This window comes from Macadamia integrifolia, chromosome 2, assembly GCF_013358625.1.
Source record: "Macadamia integrifolia cultivar HAES 741 chromosome 2, SCU_Mint_v3, whole genome shotgun sequence".
NCBI classification, from domain to species: Eukaryota; Viridiplantae; Streptophyta; class Magnoliopsida; order Proteales; family Proteaceae; genus Macadamia; species Macadamia integrifolia.
Window position 1 is genome coordinate 22,211,295 of NC_056558.1, and position 23,837 is coordinate 22,235,131.

General features: G+C 37.6%; 2 protein-coding genes across 2 annotated transcripts; both read right to left on the reverse strand.

Moving 5' to 3' along the window:
- Positions 1–170: 170 nt before the first annotated feature.
- LOC122064460 (pentatricopeptide repeat-containing protein At5g66520-like) lies at positions 171–1,044 on the reverse strand. Its single transcript, XM_042628167.1, has 2 exons — positions 277–1,044; positions 171–209 (listed from the first exon to the last, which is right to left on the reverse strand). The coding sequence occupies exons 1-2, from the start codon at positions 1,042–1,044 to the stop codon at positions 171–173; spliced, it is 807 nt and encodes a 268-aa protein (XP_042484101.1).
- A 12,429-nt stretch (positions 1,045–13,473) lies between these two features.
- LOC122071737 (U4/U6.U5 small nuclear ribonucleoprotein 27 kDa protein) lies at positions 13,474–22,627 on the reverse strand. The gene is made up of 2 exons (XM_042636133.1): positions 21,873–22,627; positions 13,474–13,873 (listed from the first exon to the last, which is right to left on the reverse strand). Exon 1 carries the CDS (start codon positions 22,513–22,515, stop codon positions 21,889–21,891), a length of 627 nt encoding a protein of 208 aa, XP_042492067.1. The 5' UTR covers positions 22,516–22,627; the 3' UTR covers positions 13,474–13,873; positions 21,873–21,888.
- Between the last annotated feature and the right edge of the window lie 1,210 nt (positions 22,628–23,837).

The following is a 23,837-nucleotide window of genomic DNA, read 5'->3' on the forward strand; positions in this document are numbered from 1 at the left end:
GTTGTTATACCCATTAATGGCTAGACCAACAATCATCGCGCTCCAAGCCATCACATCTTTACAGGGCATCTTACGTAATACTTTGATAGAACTTTCTATACACCCACATTTTGCATAAAAGTCTACCAGTGCAGTGCCCAGCTCAAGCCCATACTCAAACCCATTCCTGTCTATGTAGGAATGAACCCATTTGCCCTCTGTGAAAGCACCTACACCGGCACAAGCATTGAGTATACTCACCAAAAGAGAACGATTGGGCTTCACATTAGAACAAACCTTCAATTTATGGAACAACTCAATTGCTTCATTGAAAAAATCATTCTGAACATACCCTGAAATCATGGCACTCCAAGCAACATCGTTTCTCTCAGGCATCCGATCAAAAAGTTCCCTAGCTTCACCCATTCGTCCATCACCACAATGCCCAGAAATGAGGCTCGTCCAACAGACAACATTTTTATTTGGCGTTTCGTCAAACACTTGACGAGCAAGATTAATTGCACCATACTTAGAGTACACATTCACCAGAGAACTGACCACATAAACATCAAGATCAAACCGGAACTTCACTAATTGCCCATGAACTTGAGCAAGCGAAGCCAAGTCAACGCAAGCCTTGATCAATACAGGGAAAGTATGCATATTGGGCTCGACTACTTCCCTTCTCATCCGGGTATAAATTAAGAGACCCTTTTCGGATTCAGAGCTTTTGGAGTAGCCTTTGATCATTGTGTTCCAATTGAAGATGGTAGGCATCTGAATCCGCTCGTAAATTGATTGGGCAATGTTCAAATCTCCAAATTCCGATACTGCGTAGAGGGCTAGAATACGGCTCGTTATGTAGATGTAACGAACAAGACCAACTGTGATCATCTGGCCATGTATTACTTTCAGTTCTTTCAGGCTTGAACATCTCTCTAATAGACTCAGGTATGGAAGGTCAGGTGGGGAAATCCATGGAAGTGTTGGGTTTGTTCTAAGGCCAGAGAGTTGCAAAGACCCATTAGAGAACGCGCGGATAGGAATGAAAAGGCTCCTGCGCATAGCGAGCGAGGGAGCGAGAGAGAGAGATTTGCTGGAGGGACCGTTTCAATTACATGAGACGAATGACTCCACACCAAGATTACCGATCCGTATCGGTCCGAATTCACCCCTGTTTTCTTTTTAAAAAAATAGATTTTTTTTTTTAAAACCTTTCTACCTTTGGTCCGTACCGATCTACCAAAACTGGATTGGCCTCAGGCGATATCAATACGAATCAGCCAATTCGATGGATCCAATAATGATTTTTCAAACCATGTTCCATAGTCCATACTAGGGGTGAAAGTTTGGCCCCGAAAACCCGTCCTAACCCGCCTAGCCTGAACAAGGCATAGGCTAAGTTTTTTGACCTTGAGGAAGGGTTAGGGTTGTGAGTCAGGGTTGGGTCGGGCTCGGGTTGAGGTCTCAACTTGGCCCAATCCGGCCCGTAATTTAATCCTAAATTTTTATATTAGAATTTAAGACTCCAATTGGTATTACATTTTTCTATAATTTTTTAATGCATAGGATATGAATGGCAAAAACAGGTCAATCAAGGTTAATCAAACCATTGCAGAATCTTGGGTCAACCCAACACAGCCCAACCCGGCCCTGACAGGGTCAATTAGGGTTAGGGTTGGGGTTGGGTTTGGGTTGAGTTGGGTTGGGCTGAGTTGAATTTTGGGGACCTAGGCTTTGGCTTAAGATTTTAAGAAACCTGGCCCAACCCAACCCTATTTGACCCCTAGTCCATACCAAGGTTTCAAAACATACTGGATCTAGAGAATACTAAGCATGTGCTTCTTAGATGTGAATTTTCAAGAAGAATTTGGGTTGAGGCCCCTTGGGGCTCATAAGTGATCTTTTTCATTTGCCTTATTTTCCCAACTTAATTATGTACTTTTTCAATTCTAATGATATCCCGAGAAATAATTTGGTTTCTTTTTTCTACATATCCATTATTACTCATTAGGAAAAAAATCGTTAGCAATTTCGATCTCGTACAATTCCGTGAAATACCACCTTCAGGGGGTGACACGTGTATTGATACCAATGTAATGGTCCAGATCTGATTTAAATGACTCTTCACTGATTTAAGGTTTTATTAGTTGTACCAGATCTGGACCATTGCATTGGTATCAATACACGTATCACCCCCTGAAGGTGGCATTTCACGGAATTGTACGAGATTGGAATTGCAGACGATTTCAACCCTATTTCCTATGGAAACATAAAAACCTTGTCAATTTTGGACTTCATAAACCAAATCCGTATACTATTCTGCATCAGGTATAGTATTGGTTAGATTATGGTCTAATTAACAAACTTGATGCCTTATAGGTGAATGCTATTAAACTCAAACTTGCTCACATATCAAAATTTCATTTTTTTACTTAAAAAAAAAAATCTTTGTTTTGCACAAAATATTTTAATCATATCTGTTGTAACTGATCGATCTCAAAATATTTCTAGTTGGGCTATTGCTTTGTTATCATAAGATAGATGTTTATTACAATATGCCAACTATTTGATGACAGGAAAAGGTATTGAGGCAACCATCCTACTTAATGGGATGATAAAAACTCTTAAACTTTTGATGACCACTAACAATGTTTTGCTTGGCCATGGATCACTTTTCCTCTCCGTCTAGAAAATGAACATCTTTTGTTCATATCCAATTTTTGTGTAAAATCTAACGACAACAATTTTATCCTTTTGATTAAGCATATTGCATATAGGCAATGACTAGGAAAATATTGATCAAGGAAACCAATATCTTGTACCAAACTATGAATTCTATGTAATTTTCTTTTTTTTCTCTAATGGAAAAAAAAAATCAGAATCGAATGGAATCGGTCTCAAAAACCTTAGAAACAATCCTCATATTTGAATCCCATTGATTCTAGGGTTTTGGCCCATGAATCGGCCAGAATCGAGATTAGTAATGACTGATTGCAATCTGAATTAGCTAAGTTGATTCCCAATTCTTAAAAGCGTACTCCATCCTCCATTTACAGGGTTTCAAGAATTGACATCAATCTGCCGTTCCATATACTTGACCAATGGATTGGTTGATATGGTAAAAATTTGGCTTTTATTATGGAAAAAGTGGTATTTTTATTCATTATTGGAAATCTATATCCGGCGATCAATACTGGTACCTATACTATGAACTAAATCTTGTTAGGGACGAATGCGTAATCACGAGGAAGAAAACCAAGTAGACAATCACACAGTGCAAGGAATTTAACATGGTTTGGCAAGATTGCCTATATCCATTCTAGAGAACCAAAGATTTTTCACTATTTCTAAAGGTTCTCTACACCACTCTCCAGCTCACAAAGTGATTCCATTTTGCTTGTTTAAGTTTTAATTACAGGGACAATATATATGGTTTGGATTCTGCAAACCACCCTAGAGAAGACTGGTATTGAAGTTGATTCTAAAAGCTCCACCAATCATTTCCTATCTTTCATATCTAACCGGCATGATCCACACCTCCACTCGGGGTATCCTTGTCTATTTGCCATATTCAAACAAGTATGGCCGACACCCCCACTCGAGGTGTCCTATATAGCTCATCGCCTTAGTACGATGTGATGTGGCTCCACCTATCCTACTATTACAGCTCGTTTTGAGAGGTCACTACCACTCACCAAATCCAAAGCGAAAGACACCCCTTTCTTTCTAGACTGATACCAAATGTTGTAACCCGGCAGTCATTGAGAGGGGGTAAGTCAGTGAATCCAATTTTGGTCCCTAAAAACCTACCATATATCTGATCAAGCAAAACTTGATACACTTGTCCATGTTCACACACAGTCGAATGCGCACTCAGCCTCTCATAGGCACTTCCAAGTGTGCACATTCATTCCACATTCCACACACTTGAATATATATATATATATATAATGCAAATAATGGGCAAACCCACAATATAAGATTTTTATGAGGTTCAGCAATTTACCTATATCCCTGGAGTTGTGCCTGTAAAGGCTTCGTACATATTCTAAACACTACTTTTGATTGCGTCCACATTTAATTTTCTCAAGTCGAAGTTGAAATGGCACTCAGAGTGTCGGTATAATGTGTAGCACCCACTACACAGGAGCACCTACTCCCAGTGCTTAACACACAATATAGAAATATAGTAAATTGAGACTTATATTAATGCCTTACAGTTAAGCCCTGCTTAGCATATACACCCACAACTAACTATTATGCTTATAGTTCGTCCAGAACTAACCTAGCATGTATACAGTTCATTCACAACTAACATAACATACATATATATCATCATACATGCATATAATGTAAATCCAAGGTTAGAGAATTCCACAACCGGTTGCATGGGATAACTGAGAATTTGCACTAACCACTAGAACCTCCACTGACAAGCTCTCCCTTGTTCTCCTCTTTTCCCTATTTCTTCTTGCTCTTTAAAGCATCCACACAACACCTTCAAGCTCTTTTCTCTTTTCTTTCTCTCTTAGTTTGGATTTAATACTCCATTAACAAAGCTCATCAGCACACAAAATCAGCCTTCAATGGAGCACACATCACTCACTTGAAACTTAAAAAATCACTCAATAACCACTAATGAAAGGGGGAGTTTTTTCTCTAAAAAATTAAAGCCTTACATCCTCCAAAACCCTATTTTCTTGCTGCCAATGTGTAGAGCTCAAAAAAAATGAAGACATAGCAAATTGAATGGTTGGATTTGGCCTTAGGGTTAGAAAGTTATGGCCATTTGAAGTTAAGCTAACCAGAAAACCAGAAATGGAATCTTTGGAGCTTAGGCATGACGTACGCTGGCGGAGCATGCAATAAGGGCGTGATCCTAGTCGTCGATCAAATATCACATGGGCCAATTAATTTGGACCATTAAACGTTTCAAATAGTAAATAAGGGCCCATTTGTTTAGGGGCTTTTGCTGAGGTGGGATTTAAGGGGTGGAAAAATTGTACTTATTTTTCCAAAAGCATGGTAAAATCATGTGTTTGAATATAGTGGGGTAGAAAATACTCTAGACAACATTAGGAGATGAGTTTTCCTATCTGCTAGTGTAAATTTCACCCCATCCCCTTACAAAGTCCTACCAAACTGGTGGGACTTTGTGGGGTGGGAAGTCATTGCAATTAATGGCTCTCTTTCTTCATTCCACTATTCTCTTTCTCCCACAACTATGTGCTAACCAAACAAGTTGGGATGAAAAATTCTAACTTCCTCCAACTTTACTTTCCCTGCTTTTAACCCCACTAACATGTGGGACATAATAATCAGTCATTCCCACCCCAAACTCCCATCTAAACAAATGGGGCCTAAACGATGGTCATAGAATAGGAATAACAAAAGGTCATGTTGACGTAGGATCTAACGCATGCGCATGTCTTTTTGTTGTCCATTTCTCATTGGTTGTTTTTGTTGGCTTGTCTCTACTTTATGAAAATGTGAAGCACTTTTCAGCCATTTGATCTTGCCTACGTGGCGTGATCTTAATCCTCCACTTGAGATCCTTTAATACCTTCTAATTGTAGATAACCACTCTTCCATTATTTCATTGCAAAACATCCCCACAACCTCAACTTTTGAAAATTTCACAAAAGCCCCTAAAATTTAAAAAATAAAACATGAAAAATCAATCCAACACTGAGAGCAACTGGAGATTTTTTGATTTGGCATTTCTAACTGGCTCTGTGGAAACCCTCATTTTCTCATACGAACTCCGATTGAACTGAAAAAAAGCGTTGGAACCACGACTTGACGATCTACAACTTTCTAGAAGACTCAATCATGTAAAAAGACCAAAATTCCCATAGACCTTTCCTATGTCATAATGTTTTCATACGAAATCGAAACGCGAAAAAATCAAAAGCGTTGGAAAGATTGGATTTTTGTCTTATCTTTACATGGAGAAAGTTTCTTTTAAAAAATTCATCTTCAATGTCGAAACTACCCCCAATTGTCACATAGCTATATTTTGACCGCGAATGCCGTAACTTCTTTCTACGGTATCGGAACATGACGAAATTAGAAGGGTTGGGCTAGATAAATTACAATCTATTTTTTTCATGAGAAACCGCCTTTCAAAAATGTTATTTTTATTATAAAAAATGCTCCTGAGCATAAATATGCTAATTTTATCAGTTTTGACCTCGAAACACGCACCACCTACCATGGATGTATCGAACTACTCTATGCACACCATGTGACTTTGTTATCTCATTGGTGATACTGAACGCTGCCACATCATCACTTTCAATACTGCCACGTGGTCGGGTTGCTAACAAGGACAACCATAAAACAATAACTTGTTCATTGTTTGAACCATTTGCAATCTCTATCCTCCACTTGTACCTTTTGTTTAAGTTATAATAGTAACTTCACCTCTTTCAACACTCTATGCAAGTTTGTATAGATTCCCAATCATTCGTCCCTACATCATAGCCATGGCCACTCTTGAAACTTTGAGAATTCCACCCTCAAATGAGAACATCTAAGACCTTTCAAATCCAGTGTTTCTAATGAAATTATATTCTTCCTTAGAATAGCACATGCCTCACCTTAGTCAAAGTTTGCACATCCCCATCAATATCTGATTCCGTACAATCCCAAGCTTGCCAACCTTGCTTTCCACATTATTTGTTATTTTGACAGTACCACTATCACATGCATGATCTATAGCAAATTGATTCTTGACTAAACAAACATAAAATGAACAACCATAATCTAAAATTCATTATGAAGTTTCGTACCTGATGAAGTAGTTGAAAGGATATCTCCATCATTACTCTAGGACCCTTCTATGATTACAACATTTGACGCTAATTTTTCTCCATTCTCCTCATCCATACGCTTCGGACTATTCCTCCTTATATGACATTCCTCCTCGCAATAATAAGTTACATTGTGATCTTTAGACTTGGAGTGACCTTTGTACTTGCCAGACTCCTCTAGTCTCTCATTTGATTTGCTTCTTCCCTGACCACCACCTACAACTGAGGCACCTCATCTGATCCACTATCAACGTTATTTTTTCGTTGTCTCATTCATTAGCAAAACAATAATAATTTCATCAAGTTTGAGAGTATTCTTACCGAACAGTATTATAATCACAATGTGATCAAATGAAGGAGGTAGTGATGCCAACAAGAGAAGTGCCTTGTCCTCTCTTCGATCTTCACATCATGAACCGATAATTTCGTCAATATCCTGTTGAACTCATCATTCCGTCAATATAGTTAAACTTATCCAAGTGCATCGCAAACTTTGTTCCCTCTAACAATCGAAAGTGATATAATTGTTTTTTCTAAAACAGTTGATTTATCAACAACCTAGACTTGTACCTGCTCTCCAACTTTGTCCAAATTTCTTCTAGATCTGCTAACACGATGACCTGAGAAAGAGAGTTTTCTATATAATACAACTAGATCATACTAGTTGTTGAATCCCTCAAATCTTGCCACTCATCGTCCTTCATCTTCTCTGACTTTTCGATTTCTTCTCGAGAGTTTTGACTATCCCCTCCACTTTATACGTGGAAAATACCAATCACTCTAGTTTTGACTATTCCCTTCACTTCATACGTGAAAAATAACAATCACTCTGGCCTTTTTTAAAAAATAAAGTAAAAAAACTCAAATAAAAATAAACTAACATTTTTTCTTCTCCCACCGTACAAGGCTCCCCTTTCTTTTTTTCTTCAACCGACACTCAAACCCCTCCCTCATGAATGTTGAATCAAACGGAGAGAAAAAATAACTAACAGGAGAAGTTTCCACTCCATTGTCATACGTCAACAGCCAATGGGAAAAGGAATTCCCACGATCATCAATCTGTTCTTTTCTCTTATATAGGAATCAGAACCAGAATTATATTCGAAAATTGTGTCTTCTTCCTCTCCTTGTGTACCGCCTTTTCCTCAAATTTTTTACATATCCTGCAAAAATTATGTCGAATCTACTTGTTATTGACGAATGTACAACCAAGGAAGAAACTCAAGTAAACAATCCCACAACGCAATGAATTTAACGTGGTTTAGTAAGATTACCTTCATTTATCGGAGAGAATCAAAGATTTTTTATCTATTTATAAAAAATCTTTACACCACTCTCTACCCCACAAAGTGATTTGTCTTTGCTTATTTAGGTTTTTCCCATTGAGACAATATATATAGGGAACCCAAAAACCCTAATCTCCTCATAATTACAATTATACCACGTACATGTAATGGATCCCAAAAACCGACCCAATTACAAATATGAATCCAATCATAATTATATGAACCCACAAATTACATGACATACCCTAACAAATCCATGTCCATATATTGCCAATTAAAATAACTTATGCTGGAATATACTGATTTTGTAAAATTCATGTTTTAAAAAAATGGACCAATTTAATCTATTCAACCATGATTAACTCAAAATCTAATCATAGCATCACATCACTATGGTAAGGAAAACTTTTTTTTCTTTGGGGTGAATATGACGAAGAAAATCAAATATTTAAAAAAGAGGTGCATCTCGTTGTAACCAATGTGATTAAAGAGAAGTTGTAACTAAGGTTTAAAAGAATAGAATTGGGATCCTTATCGGTCCTGGGCGATATGGATCATAATCGGCTTGTATCAGTCTGGTTCAACCGGAATTGACATTATTTGGTATCTATCAAGAGTTTACCATTAAATCAATTTTATTTATTTTTATGTTTTTAAAGTCTTCCCCTCCCAATCGTCAATACCCCACTCCTCTATATCCTTTCCCCTCCCACTATAACTCTCCCCCCTTCTCTGGACCCTTGAGGTGCTCTCTCTCTCTCTCTCTGACAGAGTGAATGTGTTACTCTAGTTGCTTCCCTCCTCTTTCGCTTACCTAATTACCTTACAATTTAGTTTTAGAAAGAACTTTCTTGCTCTCAGTTTGCCCCTCCTTCCCTTCTATGATGTTAACACATGCCCATCATGCTTCTGCAAGTTGGCAATGTGTCTTATCATGCTGAAACATGTTTTTTTTTTTTTTTTTTTTTCCTTATTGAATCAGCCGAATTGGCCTATCAGATCAATCTCGTTACCCCGGTACACCTGACACCAATCAGGATCAGTAGGATCAACCTCCACCGTTTCCTTTATGGATCTTCCATAACCAATCTCGCTCAATTCCAATCCAAGTTTTGTTGTTCCGGCGTATTCAATTCCAATTCTTAAAAGGCTGGTTGTAACCTTATTATTACCTATGGCCTTATTCACTTAAAAGAAAGTTCGTAAAATGATATAAAAGTGACTTATCAACATATCATTTTTAGAAAAAGATCCTCTTTAATTGTTGGGCCATCAAATATCCCATCGGATGGCTTGACGTACCTCGGGATGTGTCCATGTGTTGGGATGCATGTTTGAATCCTCTCAATCATTGGATATCTAATTAGGCAATCCACTTATTGGAGAAGAGCCAAATCCATCATTCTCATTATTTTGAGTGCTTTTGAGTATGGAATGATAGACAACTTTTTTTTATTGTCCCTTGTTTTATTATAAAATGTTCTTTTAAGTTTCCTTTATAGAAAAGTTTTCAAAATAATCTACCAACCAAGAACTATCATTGTCTTAACACATTTTTTAAATGCACATATTAAATAACAAGAGTTTACTTTCATTGAAAGATGAACTATGCTAGGGAGAGAATTCCCTAAAAGGCAATGTGGCCTCTGCACCAACACGGGAGGGGGGGGGCAATGGAAGAGTGGTTGGAAGCATCAACAATGATGGGAATTTCGCTTTTCATGGGGATGGGGCAATCATTTTACCTTCGCCTAGGTGTAGGGGCTACACTATTTTTTAGGCTTCTTTTTTCCACTGTTGTTATATTAAAGGGACAAAAAGTAAATGTATAATTTCTTTTTCACCATATTTGATTTTAATAAGATTTTTTTATTTTTTCTTTTTGCTAGGATTGATTATAATAAGATTGTCCCCAACTAAAATGGTAAAAAAGTAAGATTAGAACTTCTTTTTCGACCCGTAGCTACACTGATCCGTACGCTTGCGGTTACATTTTAAATCTCAAACAGCTACTAGGCTACATTCCAAGAGGGCGATCTGGGGTGTGGGGGTGTACAAGTGTATGGGGTGAAACCCAAAGAACGGCAGTAGCAACTAATGCAAATGTGGTGGGGAAAGACTTGGGCTTGTGTTTGGTATGCATTTTTGGAATGCATTCTGGACTGTTAAGAACATTGTTTGGTAAGCATTCCATTCTCAAAATTCTAGAACACGGTCAAGAATGCAGCCCATTTTGGAATGTCTTATTCTGGATTCTCCATTCTCCCTTCTCCAGCTCTTGGCACAACTCCGATGAAAATAGCTCCGCCACTAATCTTATGAAAGGCACATTCTCTCCCAAGGAATAGCGTCTCATTCTTACAAATCTCCAAAAATTACTTTTCTTTCTCTCTCTAAAAACCGCTTCTCTCGCCTCAAATCTCTCTCTTTTTCTCCTTCTTAAGATCTCCTCTCAAATCCAAAATCTTAGAATCTCCTGTTTTCTTCATGATCTTTACAGGTTGATGTAAGCAATACTAATTAAGGAATCAATCAAAATTTTATATTTTTATTTGTGAGTTATTAATGTAATATTGTTTGGGATTTTCACCAAAGAGATTCCGCCCATGAAATGTTTAATAAAATGTCTAAGCATTTTCACATAAAAAAAATACATTTTTGACAAACATTTCATCCAAGCAATGTTCTTATTCTCAATTAAAAATACATTTTGTATTTTCAGAATGAAAATACACACTCTCATAATAGGAATGGATACCAACCACACTTTTCGAAAATACACATTCTTATAATAGGAATGAAAACCAACCACAGCCTTGGTCTTGGTGGGAAAAGACTTCAAATCAAGACCAAGGTTACAATTTCTCTTTCACCAACTTGAATTACAAAAATGATTTTTCTTATACCCTTTGTGATTATAGGTTGTCCTTTTATCTTGGAACACCAAGAGTGAAGTGAGATATACTACTAACAAATTTTATGCTGAAAAGTCCAATCATGGCCTTTAGACTCTCAATCTTCCAATCCAATCATGGCCTTGGACTCTCAATCAGGTAGAGCTGTCCTTATAAAAAGCTTCAATCATCCTTACCTAATCACATGCTGTCAACATTTAGATAGACGGATACAATTTCAGTTTAAGAGGGAGGTATAGGATAAAAAAAAGGGTGATGGAGTTGGGGAAAGGGGGATCACGAGGCTCCTGTCACTGCAAGTTTGGAGAGGGCCATATTGTATGCAGTCTTTCCACGAAACCTTACCCCCACTTCACTGAAAGGATATTTTGTAACTTGAACCAACCCACAATAACTAAGTCGCAATAGAATAACCTTACCGTTGCCCTGACTCTGAAGACATACGATTGAAAGAGAAAAAAAAACATATATATATTCCTTAATTAAAACGGGAAAAAACAAAGACACAAAATTTAAGCCTCCTTACAAGCTCCTGTGGAGGATTCTCACCCAATCAGATTGACTGCGGGTCTAAATTCTTAGAAGCAGATATTTCCCTTCACACAATTGATTTCAATCAGTATTGCAAAGAGCCTCTTGGGTATGAACTAGCCTATTTCCTATCCTCACTTATAATACAATGGTTTGTCATCAAGTCAGAGGTTGGGTATGGACTAGCCTATTTCCTATCCTCACTTATAATACAATGGTTTGTCATCAAGTCAGAGGTTGGGTATGGAGGTTTGTCATCAAGTCAGAGGTGGCACGCAAACCAATCCTTGGTCACCCTGGGATATCTTCGATGCAAAAAAACCACATTTTTTTCACATAAAAATTGAGGAAATGTTTCCTAGGAGGTGTGTTTCTATGTGTGTGCAAAGATCAATGGAGTCGCATGAAAAAGCATTCACAAAGACACCCTTTTCATTTCAAGGGGAAAAACTGGTCATTCACCCCCTCTCTTTCTGGCATCTAGGGGCAGGGCCAGTCTCCCCAATAAAAACCTTTTTCCCAAAAAAAATTATATCCAAACCCTATCGGTCACGGCTGACACGAATACAAAACAATTGGACCGATACTGATTCCTAAAATTGTGGTGTTTGATGCAATAGGTTAATCTGTCAACTTGGGAATTTAACCAAAGCATTACTGTGAGAAGATACAAGCTCATCATTCGCAGCACCAATCATGTGGTTTATTAAAATTATAAGCTCCACATATCCGATCGGAAGAAGAAAAATCACTTTCTTATGAGCCATGTATTGCTGTCCAGCAAGTGAAGGATACTAGATCACGTATACAAGCAGAGAGGAAAGAACTGCAACTATTGATCAGCAACTAGAACACTCATCATGCAGCTGCTTCACCAAATCCCTGGCATTCATCTAAAGTATCTAGATGAACAACCACCATTTCCTGTAGGAGCTAAGCATCACAAGGGAAGATTTGATCTTTTCTTTGGCAGAACCACCACACATGCAGGATATGGCAATGATGGCTTATGCTTGGAATCCATTTCCTCAAGCTGCTTGTTTGCGTGGGGGCGGCGGCGGGGGGGCTGGGGGTGGGGGTGGCGGGAGGGACTTTAACCTGGTTTTCTGAGTCATCTCCATTACCATTAGTCTAGTCCATAGTAAGTTCAGGAACGGCAATAAAACAGGTACCGATACGTACGATAGTAAACGTTAATAATAGTTTTCAAAAAATGTGGCGCAATAAAACAGATACGACAATAATACGTTACGTGTTTAATACGGAAGTGCTTGTGAATCCCACCTTGGTATTACAACTACATCATAACCCAAGTAAGAAACTGGTGGGGCTTTTAACTTGAAGCTCAGTATTGCTTTTAAAGAAGAGATGTGTAAAAGCGTTTATCTTCCTTGGATGGTTATGTTCAGTATGGGCAAAGATATCAATGGATGCCAAGGATTTCAAACTCCTTTTTTTCTTTTTCTTTTTTTTTTTGGGGTGGGGGGGTGGGGGTGGGGGTGGGTTGAATCATGTCCACTGCAGAGCCTGTGGGTTGCCAGATAAGATTTCATGTGGATTGCATTGGTCCATTCTAGAGCTGCATATTTGGCCAACAAGATGGGTGAATTGCAAAATTTTCTCTCGTGTAGAGAGATTCACATGGTTGGGGAAAGCACAGGTCAGCTTCACTGGGTTGGGTTGATCAAAGATTCAAGAAAGAGTGAACTCCCATCGCCCATGTTAAATTAGGATGGCGAGTAAAGTTCAGTAATCTTCCGTTGCTGCAGAGTTGGAAAGGTTGGAAAAGAGAATTTGGTCAAAAGCAACACTAATTTGAGCAAAAGCAGAAGAATTGATAGGGAGGGGTAACCTAATGCCCGTGTTCAGAAAGATTGTACTGATTCCTTGAACAACCATTTTACAGACTTGTATTGCCATATGATTAGGATCCACACACCAGTATGGCATTAGATCATCATCACCTGAAATTAGTCTCAACCCCAGCCAAGAACCCAAACAACAATTAGAATCCTAGTTACAATCATCCAAAAAACACAAATACAGTAATTCTCATTGCAACAACAGCTAGCTAGAAAGTATGATTATCAATGAAAATGGCAGGAAACAATTGGATGCCCCTGATGCTGTTTCCCCTCTTGTGACATTGCCGGGTGACCTAGCTAGGTACACCCTGACCAATCACCACTCAAAACGGTACGATCCATAGATGGGTACAAGTCAAAAGTCTTACATAGTAATCCAGAACATACAAGTTCATCTCATGTTCAAGTTAGCCCCTTCCAATTCCACCACCGGGGATTTGCTCCTTCAAAATGCTCCCCCTTCTCTGTCCACATTATACCTTTCCAATGAAAATAAAACGAAATCTCTTAAGATGCAACAAGATTCAAAACATAATACTCATACATCATTCTGCTCTATTTATGTCATTTTGAATTTGAAATGAGGATTTTAACCCTTACTCTACTCTTACGTGCTTTTGCAACTGAGATTCTAGTAAACTCATACATCATTCTGCTCTTATGTGCTTTTGCAACTGAAAATGCATAGGCTTTTTCTTTTTCCCTGATAATTAAGGGACTACGTTAACAGCAGAGGGTGAGAAGATCTCCCATCATAAGTATGTTAACATTTAAAGCCCACCTAATTTTCCTTAGTTCTTGTTTGAGACATGATGTCATCTTAGAAATTTTCTGGTTCACCTAGCATTTTCAGCTTAATTTTCAATCCTTCAAGGTAAAATCAGTTCAATCTAATGGCCATGGAGAATGCAGAATTCACTAAGAATATCATCAACTAAAAAAAAAAATTGTGGTTAATAACCAGTAAGGATAAGTCAGCATACTTGAATAAAAAAGCAATGTGAGAATGGTTAAGAGGCTCTCATCAATTCATGGCTGAACAATGATATTTAATCAATTTCAGCAAATAATGGTGATGAGACAAGAAGCCACCCTGATGCTGATGCCAAGTACAGGAGGAGGCTGAAGAAGACTGGTCCTTGATTCCTTAGTCTTACTAGAATTCCAGTTCTGTTCTATCATGGGGTTGTGTTAGTAGTCTACTTCTTGATTCCTAGTCTTAAGAGAATTCCAGTTCTGTTAGTAGTCTTCTTTTTATTTTCTGATTGTTATTAATTGATATTGTTAAGGCTAGATTAGATCTTGCTAGTAGTCCTATTTAGTTTGGCATTGTTTCTTAAGAGTCTAGGTGGAAAAGGACTTTAATTCCTAGCTGGTCGATGCAAGAGTCTGAGTAAATTAGTTTGCCTTTGTTTCTTAGTTTGGTTGTGTTTGAGTGGATTTTCAGTTCAGGATTGATGATGCAGGTGCACAAATGTGGACTGATCCAAACATATCTGCGTATCCAGACAGAGATGAACCGGATCCATATTTGAGTTTTTGGAATTTAGTAGGATTTTATGAAGTTTTATTTATTTAGGAATATTATGTAATATTTTATTTTAAGTCTTTCACTTTCAAAGTGGAAGGATATGTAGTAGTAGAGTCAGTTTAGAATGTAAATTTCCTATGGGTTTGGTTGTGCTTTGAGTGTGCGAATGTCCATGTTTTTCTGCGTCAGGGTAAGGCAGGTTATGTCCCCACTTGTATTCTTTCCTTTTTATTAATAATATTTGAGGGGCTCTCTCGGGTCCGATATAATATTCGGGTGTAAAAAAAAAAGTCGGTTTAGGATGTTTCCCTTTTGAACTTGTTCCTTCTAGCACTTGTTTCCTTTTTAGAGTCTAAGTAGGACTTTGCTTTTCTCTTTAAATACTTGCTTGTAACCAATTGAGAAGACAGATTGAAGAATGCATTGAGTTTATAATTGTGAGTGCCACGTGTGGCCAAAGAGCGTGCGATTCTCTTCCCACCCCCTTTCTTTGTGCAATTCCAGTCTCCCTGCAACTCTGAGTTCATCTCAAGGATTCTTTTCCTTTCCCTACTAGCCCTCCACCATTTGACTTTAATTCCGTTTTAAAGTTTTATGCTGCCAATCCCAAGCTCGTATAAAGGAGTAGGGTTGATGCGTTATGTCGGCAGCCAACACTATATAAAAAAATAATAATAATAATAAAAAAATAAAAATAAAAAGCCAAACCCTTTTGCATGGATCCTAGAAATTTGTATTTTCGGCCTTATGCAACCCAAAGTGACACATGGTGGGATGATGAAGTTCAAGCAGTAAAAATAAGATATCTAGTTTTAACACTTGGCAAACAACTAAGGATGAAGAGAATTTAAAAGTGTATAAATTTGCTAAAAATTAAGGTAAGAAGATAGTAGTTAAAGCAAGGACTAAGAAATATGAGGATAACAATAACAATTTAGATACAAAGATGGAAGGTAAGGTATCTACAAACTAGCTAAAATGAGGGAAAGGAAGAATAGAGATTTCAAAAATATTAGATGCATTATAAGTGAAGATGGTGAAGATGATAATGTATTACACTATTAATAAGTGACGAGGAGATTAATGAGAAATGGAAAAACCATTTCTACAATTCACTGTACGAAAACAATAAAACAACAAGAAACCACAAATCTTGGATATATACTTAAGAAAATTTAAGGTGTCTGAAGTAAAGGAAGCTTTAAAGAAGATGAAAATAGGTAACGCAATAGGTTCCAATGGTATTCCATTAGAGGTGTGGAAGAGCTTAGGAATTAGTGAAAAACTTGGCTAACTAAGTTGTTTAATAAGATTATGAGCACAAATAAAATACTAAATGAATGGAGAAGAAATATTGTGGTTCTGATTTATTAAAAAAAAAAAAAAAAGGTGATATTCAAATCTGTAATAGCTATAGAGGAATATATGAGCCATATTAATATATTATGCAATTATGGGAGAGTAATTGAAACCCACCTGAGAGTCGGAGACAAGCAAATAAATAAAAAAAAGAAAATAGTTCTTACTTCTTAATTGTACTTGATTTGCACTATAAAAATTAGGTTTCATGGTTGTTCACATGGACAAAGCAAATAACTAAGTTTTTTAATAGATTTTTTATTTTTATTTTTATTTTTTATTTTTATTTTTATTTTTTATTTTTTATTTTTTTTTTAGGCTTTTAGCTTGATTGTTAAGAAATAAGTAGAAAAGAAAATTTTAAATAAAAAGTTGTATTTGAGCAGAGAGATGAATCTAATTGACAGATTCCAGGCAGATTCTAGATGAATCTAACTGACAGGCTCAAGGTAACCATACAGTTTTTCAAGCGAATTCTAGATGAATGCAATTGACAGAATCAGGGTGACCAAACAGTTGATCCTTCAGAATTATGATTCCACAAAAGCTCAATCTATGGAATTATGTCCAGAATCAGTACATGCACCAACAGATTTACGCAACCAAACGCTACGTCAAATGTCGGACAACCAATGTGGTTTTATGCCAAGAAGATCAACCATAAAGCTATTAATTTTCTTAGGAGAGTAAGAGAAAGATATAGAGAATGGAAGAACGATCTCCACATGGTCTTTATTGATTTGGAAAAAGCTTATGATAGAGTAACTAAAGAGTTGATGTTGATTCGGAAAGTGTTAGAGAAGAAAAGTGTTTCAAATAAATATGTGGACATGATGAAAGGTATGTATAACGGTGTTGACCAGTGTAGGAACGGTAGGGGGATAGGGTAGAGAATTCCCAATTACAATTGGATTTAATCAAGAATCAGCTCTAAGCCCGTATAATGTGTTCTAGATAATCAAAATAAGATTCAAGAACAAAATAACCACTAGACAGAATCTGCAGTGATGTAAGGGCAGTTAGGTAGTGACTGATTTAATGATGAATCAGCAACCCATCATCAAGGAGTATGATGGGAGTAGAAAACTAATCTTACAGACCTTACATACTTACAAGCTCCAAAACTTAAAATGATCCAACAGATGGACCTGCAGAAATTGACTAGAACAGAAATTAGTAACTAGCAGGACGCAGCAGTAGCTCAGGATCCACAAATCAGATGGACCTCCAAATCTGGTGAATGAAGTCCTGTTTGAGGAGAATAACAAATCAAAACTTGAGCCATATCCAAGGGCTGGATTGACTGAGATTGCAGGGCCCAAAAAACAGAAACTGAAAAGAGAGAACAGTAGTCACAGATGTAAACCTTAAACAGAATAAAGGTCCAGATAAAACAGAAGGAAAGAAAGGTTTCAGGTAAGTATATAGACCTGCAAAACTGCGTTTGAATTTAGATCACCTCTAGAAAATGGAAGAGTAAGAGGGGAATGAAGTGGGAATATGACCTGGCTTCACCACCAAGTTCTGTGGGAAAGGCATTACCACCAGTCCCAATCCAGATTCACCACCTTGGAGTTGCTGCTACTTCACCATAGTAGCCATCAAAAGGTTTAAAAATAAGTAGAACAAAACCAGAGTATATGATGAGTGACTTTAGGAACAATAGAACTGAAATGTGGGGTAATGAAATTTGATGAATGGGAGATACCGCAAAGTGACAATTCTAGATACCTAGGTTCAATCATAAATCAAAGAGAAATAGAGGATAATGTTGCACAAAGAACTAGAGCAATGTGGATGAAATGGAGAGTGATAAGGGCAGGAATTAAGAGAAATAGCAAAGAAGGAGAAAAATTAGGAGTGAGAAAATAGAAGAAATCAAGAGGATCGGATTGGTTTTGGCATAATTGAGAGGTCTCCTAGCCCCAATTGGCATATTAGGAGGTCGCCTAACCACTGCATCAAAGAGAGAATTAAGGGATTCAATACTTCTTACTTGTCCTCTCACTCTATTATAATTTCTATTAAATAGGGGAGGAAATTAGTTACAAAATAGTCACCACATATTCCCACTATCCCCACCTCCATAACACTCCTACAATACCCAACTACCTATTAGTTAGTAACAACAATTCCTACTAATCACTCAATAATTACCATCCACTACGTATCACCTAAAACATTAGGATTCCTACTCGAGAACGTAACATTCGGCCCCTTTAAATTTCGTTTGTCCTCAAGTGAGAAAAGATAAAAATAATAAAATAACCCACCCGGACCCCAAATCTTCGTGGAGTTACTCCCAAATGGCTTCAGCTGGTTGCAGATTAAGATGGAGAGCCACTTTATCATGCACAGTTGGAACGTAAAGGTGGTGAATGATCTACTTTTTGGCTTCCTTTTCTTCTTCTTTTCCTTCTCCTTCCTTGTTGGTTGCTCTAGGTGCACTAGTGTTGCAATTATGGAGTTGAATTTCTCAAGGAATTTCTTGGACAATGCTAACATTTTTAACAGGACTTCATCCAACAAGGCCAAATTCTTCGTTTGAATATCATGAATCTTCTACCGCAGAGGTGGGTGATTCATTGGCTATGATACTAGATGATACAAACACGAATTAAGAGAAAGAATAAAGGAGGAGAAAAATTAAGGAATGAGATAGGGAAGAGAGAAAATAAAAAAAATAAAGACGATCAGATCAGTTTTGGCATATTAGGAGGTCGCCTAACCTCTTCATCAAAGAGAGAATTAAGCGGTTCAATACTTCTTACTTTTCCTCTCGTTTTATAATCCTTCCTATTAAATAAGGAAAGATATTAGTTACAAAATAGTTACCACACACCCTACGTACAACCCACTATCCCCACCTCCATAACACTCCTACAGTACCCAACTACCTATTAGTTAGTAACAACAATTCTTAATAAAAACTCAATAATTATCACCCATTACACTCCTCCAATACTCAACTACCTATTAATTAGTAACAACAATTCCTAATAACCACCCATTACATATTACCCAAAACATTAGGATTCCCAATACGCCAACCGAGGCTAATGAATGAGAGGCCAAGTAAGAATTATTGAACCCCTTAATTCTCTCTATAAGAAAGAGGCTAGGCAACCTCCTAATATGCCAATCGTGGCTAGGGGCAACCTCCAATTACGCCAAAACCAATCTGATTCTCTTGATTTCTCCAATTTTCTCTCTTCCCTATCTTATTCCTTAATTTGTCTCCTCCTTTATTCCTTCTATTAATTCGAGCCCGTATCATCTGGTATCAAAGCCAATGAATCACCCACCTCTGCGGCAAAAGATTCACGATATTCAAACGAGGAATTTGGCCTTGTTGAATGAAATCTTAAAAAAAAAAAAAATGTTATAGCATTTTTTGAGAAATTCCCCTAGAAATTCAACTCCATAATTGCAATACCGGTGCACCCAGAGCAACCAACAAGGAAGGAAATGAAGAAGAAAACGACAACGAAGAAGAAGATGATGAAGAAGAAGAAAAAGAAGAAGCAAAAGAAGACAAATAAGGAGATGAAGAAAAGGAAGCCACAAAGTAGATCATTCACCACCTTCTTTACCCTTTCCAACCGTGCATGATAAAGAGGCTCTCCATCTTAATCTGCGACAAGCCGAAGCCATTTGGGAGTAACTCCCCGAAGATTTGCGATCCAGGTGAGATTATTTTTATTATTTTTATTTTTATTTTTATATTTTCTCCCTTGAGGACAAGGGATATTTTAAGAGGGGTGGAATGCTACATTCTTGACTTGGAATCTTAAATTTTAGATAATATGTAATGGGTGGTAATTATTGAATGGTGTTATCAGGAATTGTTGTTACTAACAAATAGGTAGTTGGGTATTGTAAGAGTGTTATGGAGGTGGGGATAGTGGGTTGTATGAGGGAATATGTGGAGACTATTTTGTAACTAATATCCTCCCCTATTTAATAGGAAGGATAATAAAATGAGCAAACAAGCAAGAAGTATTGAAACCCTTAATTCTTACTTTGAGGAAGAGGTTAGGCAACCTCCTAATATGCCAACCGAGGCTAGGTGACCTCCTAATTACGCCAAAACCAATCCGATCCTTTTGATTTCTCTCCTATTTTCCCTCTTCCCTATCTCATTCCCTAATTTTTATCATTCTTTATTCCTTCTCTTAAATTGTGCCTATATCAGAGAGGTGCGTGCGAAGCGATGTGTGATCAACACACCCCTTCAAAACTCAAAAGGAATTTATTCTAGAGCAGTTATACGACAAGCAATGATGTTTGGAGCTGAATGTTGTACATTGAAAAAATAAAATATAAACAACTAAGTTTAGTTAAAATGAGGATGTTGAGATGGATGAATGGTATCTGTCGATGCTACTGGCCTCGACCAGTCCACTAGAATGGTTGGATTAAAAAAAACTTACTATCCCTAGAAGCTGATAATTAAGATTGGAATAACTAAAAGAGCCAAGATAGGCCTAAGATGACTCTAAGAGAAGTTGTTACGAAGACATCATAGCTTAGGACTAATAAAAAGTATGGTTTTGTATAGAGTTGATTGGAGAAAGAAGATCCATGAAGCTGATGGGTTAAGGTTGAGTTAAGATGAGTTGTATTTAGTGCTGAGGTGAGCTATGTTAAGTGTCTGTATTATCATAGGTTGTAGTTTCTCCAGCTGAGGATTTAGAGGAATACATAGGTGCACATAGTTGCATGCTTTTATATTCCATAACGTAGCATAGTTGTTTCTTAGAATTTGTGTAACAGGTTGTCCAAGTGTTCTACCAAAATAAGAAAAATCAGCCCACGTCACCCCAAATTATATGCTAAGTTCAAACCTGAAAGTACTATCATATGGAACAAACAGGTAAATTTTAGACAAGATTTGGACACTTGATAATTCAAAGAGATAGGTTCAATACACAATCGACCATATGATTAAACTTGGCTTTGAGATTTGATCGATGGCCTAGTTCACATTGTCCCTACGTATCTAATAGTCAAAATCGCCACAACAGCTATCTACCATCAGATAGCTAAAAGCAGGCGGGAAGAAAATCACAAGATAGTTGGCCAAGAAATTTTACATATGCCATAATTCAAGGGCTGCTATATGTTGCATTGGGCACATCAGCCCACCACTGGTAAGGGAATGCAATTCACTATCCAGTCTAACTTTAGATAATAATCACTACCAACACCAGTTCAAATTGGAGTTGGAACCCAAAGAACTGATAGTATAACATTGATTCCCCGACACCCTAAAAAAGAAGGTAAAGTTTTCTGGCTCCTGCCCCTAAGCCCAATTCATAAAATGCAGAAGTAATATTCATTTAACAACAGCTTGGGAAAAAAAAAGTACATAATCATGAAACAACTAACAGAAAGAAAATTACACAAAACAAGCTTAGCAATTAGCAACTCAAACCCTACAAACTCTAAACCTAGGACAAGGACACTCCCCCACGCTCCCCACCCCACCCCACCCCAAAAAAAAAAATATTCATAATTAGTCATTTAAAAATTCAAAAGTACAGTCATTAAAAGACGAAGCGAGAGAACGAGCTTAGAACCCTAACCTTCAAAAACCTCCATCTACCGATTACGCTCCGGTGGCAGGGGCCGATTAAACCCTCCTCTCCGATTCATATACTGCCTGGGCTGCCTCTTCGTCACAGCCCTAATACCACTAACATCAGCACCAGGCACAGGCTTCCCTTTCGTGGAATCGAAACCAACAGGAATTCCCAACTTCTTCATCATCTCAATCTCATCCGAATCAACTTCCGCACTACCATCACCCACAGCAGTACCACTGGACGGAGCTTCCGACTGCTTCTGCTGCTGCTCTCTTACAATGCCATCCACAAACTCTGATACGGCTGCGGCTCTCTGTCGGTCCTTGTCGTCATCATCTCCTCTGCGTCGGTGGTGGTGGCGGCGAGAGCGTTCCGCGGAGCGGGAGGGGGAGCTGGAGCGAGAGCGAGACCGGGACTTCAAACGGCGGTCAGGGGAACGGGTACGGGAACGAGCGTGGCGAGAGCGGATACGTTCGGCGCTACGGGACCTCTGACGCCGGTCACGGTCTTTGCCGCGATCACGATCCCTCTCACGGTCTAGTTTATCTCGTCTTCGATCTCTGTCTCTGTCTCTGTCTCGTTCTCGGTCACGCTCACGGTCACGATCTCGTTCTCGGTCTCGTTCTCTGTCTCTCTCGCCCATGGGAGGTTCTGCACTGCTTGCTTTGTTTGCTCGCTCCCTTGCTTGGGCTCTTCTTACATGGTGGGGGTGTGAAAGAGCTCCAATTTTTCAGAAAAGCTTCTTGGTTCTTTTGAAGGGATTTTGGTAGCCAAGATGAATTAGGTTTGGTATGATTTCTATTTCTATTTCTATCACCTTTTCTAAACACCATTTTAGGTTTTTTTTTTTATTTTTTTTTCTAATTCACCAAGTGTTAGTTATTGGTAGACAGAATAAATTCAGCAACTTTTAAAATTTTATTTTTTTAGGTACAATTTTTATGTTTATTGAAGAGAACTTTTTTTGGCAGAATTTGTTGGTACTGTGCTTAAGCTAATGCCACCACACAGTATGGATTGGAACTAAATCCTATCAGTTTGGAGTAGGAAACATTCAGACTGAGTTGGGTACGAAAAGACCACACTACCTGTCTTTATTGTGTGCCGAGGATGCATCCGTATACCCTCCTATTAATCCCACGCATTGGTGTTGCCTACACCAAACTGGTAAAGTTCTTTCTCACTAAAAAATAATAGGGGAAATTAATGCTTCCTGTTCATGTGGCCTCTACGCCAACACATGGGACAATAAGAGGACGTACATGACCATATGGGCATTGGTAGAGGATAGATTTGTTTGGTTTCACAGGAGTGGAGGCATCATTTTAGTACCTTCTATGTCTAAGTATGGTAGACTCAAAGGGGTGTAGATCAGCGAGCATTCATTTTCAAAAAAATAATAATACACAAGCAATCCCTTTAAGTTTTCAAAGTGACCAACGGGAAGATAAAAATTTCAACGAAAGGAAAGTAAATGAATGTTTACAAATTACCATCATTAATTCCAACCCTGTTTAACTTCGGTGCTATACTTTAAAATGCAATAGTAGATGATAAATGAGAGACATGAAGAATTTCTCAATTTTAATTAGGTCAACTTTGTATGATTTCTATTTCATTGTCGGACTAATTTCATGAAATAGTCAACAAATAGATTTTTTTGTCAAGAAATTGAAATTGTTTTAATTGCATAAATCTAAAATATTTTGAGTATAAGAAATCCATTAGGTATTGCAATTTATGAGATAGATTCTTTATATTTCTTTTTTTCATAAAATTATTGTTTTGCCTAGTGCCAAAATTTTTTTTTTTTAATGTTTTGCCAATCTAATTAACCATGTGCTTATTAAAGAGAAAGAGTGAAATCAATTCATTTCAAGATTGACACAGCTCTTCAGCCATTTTTTTTCTTTTTCTTTTTCTTTCTTTTATTTCTTTAAATTTGATTTCTATTTCACTAAAAAT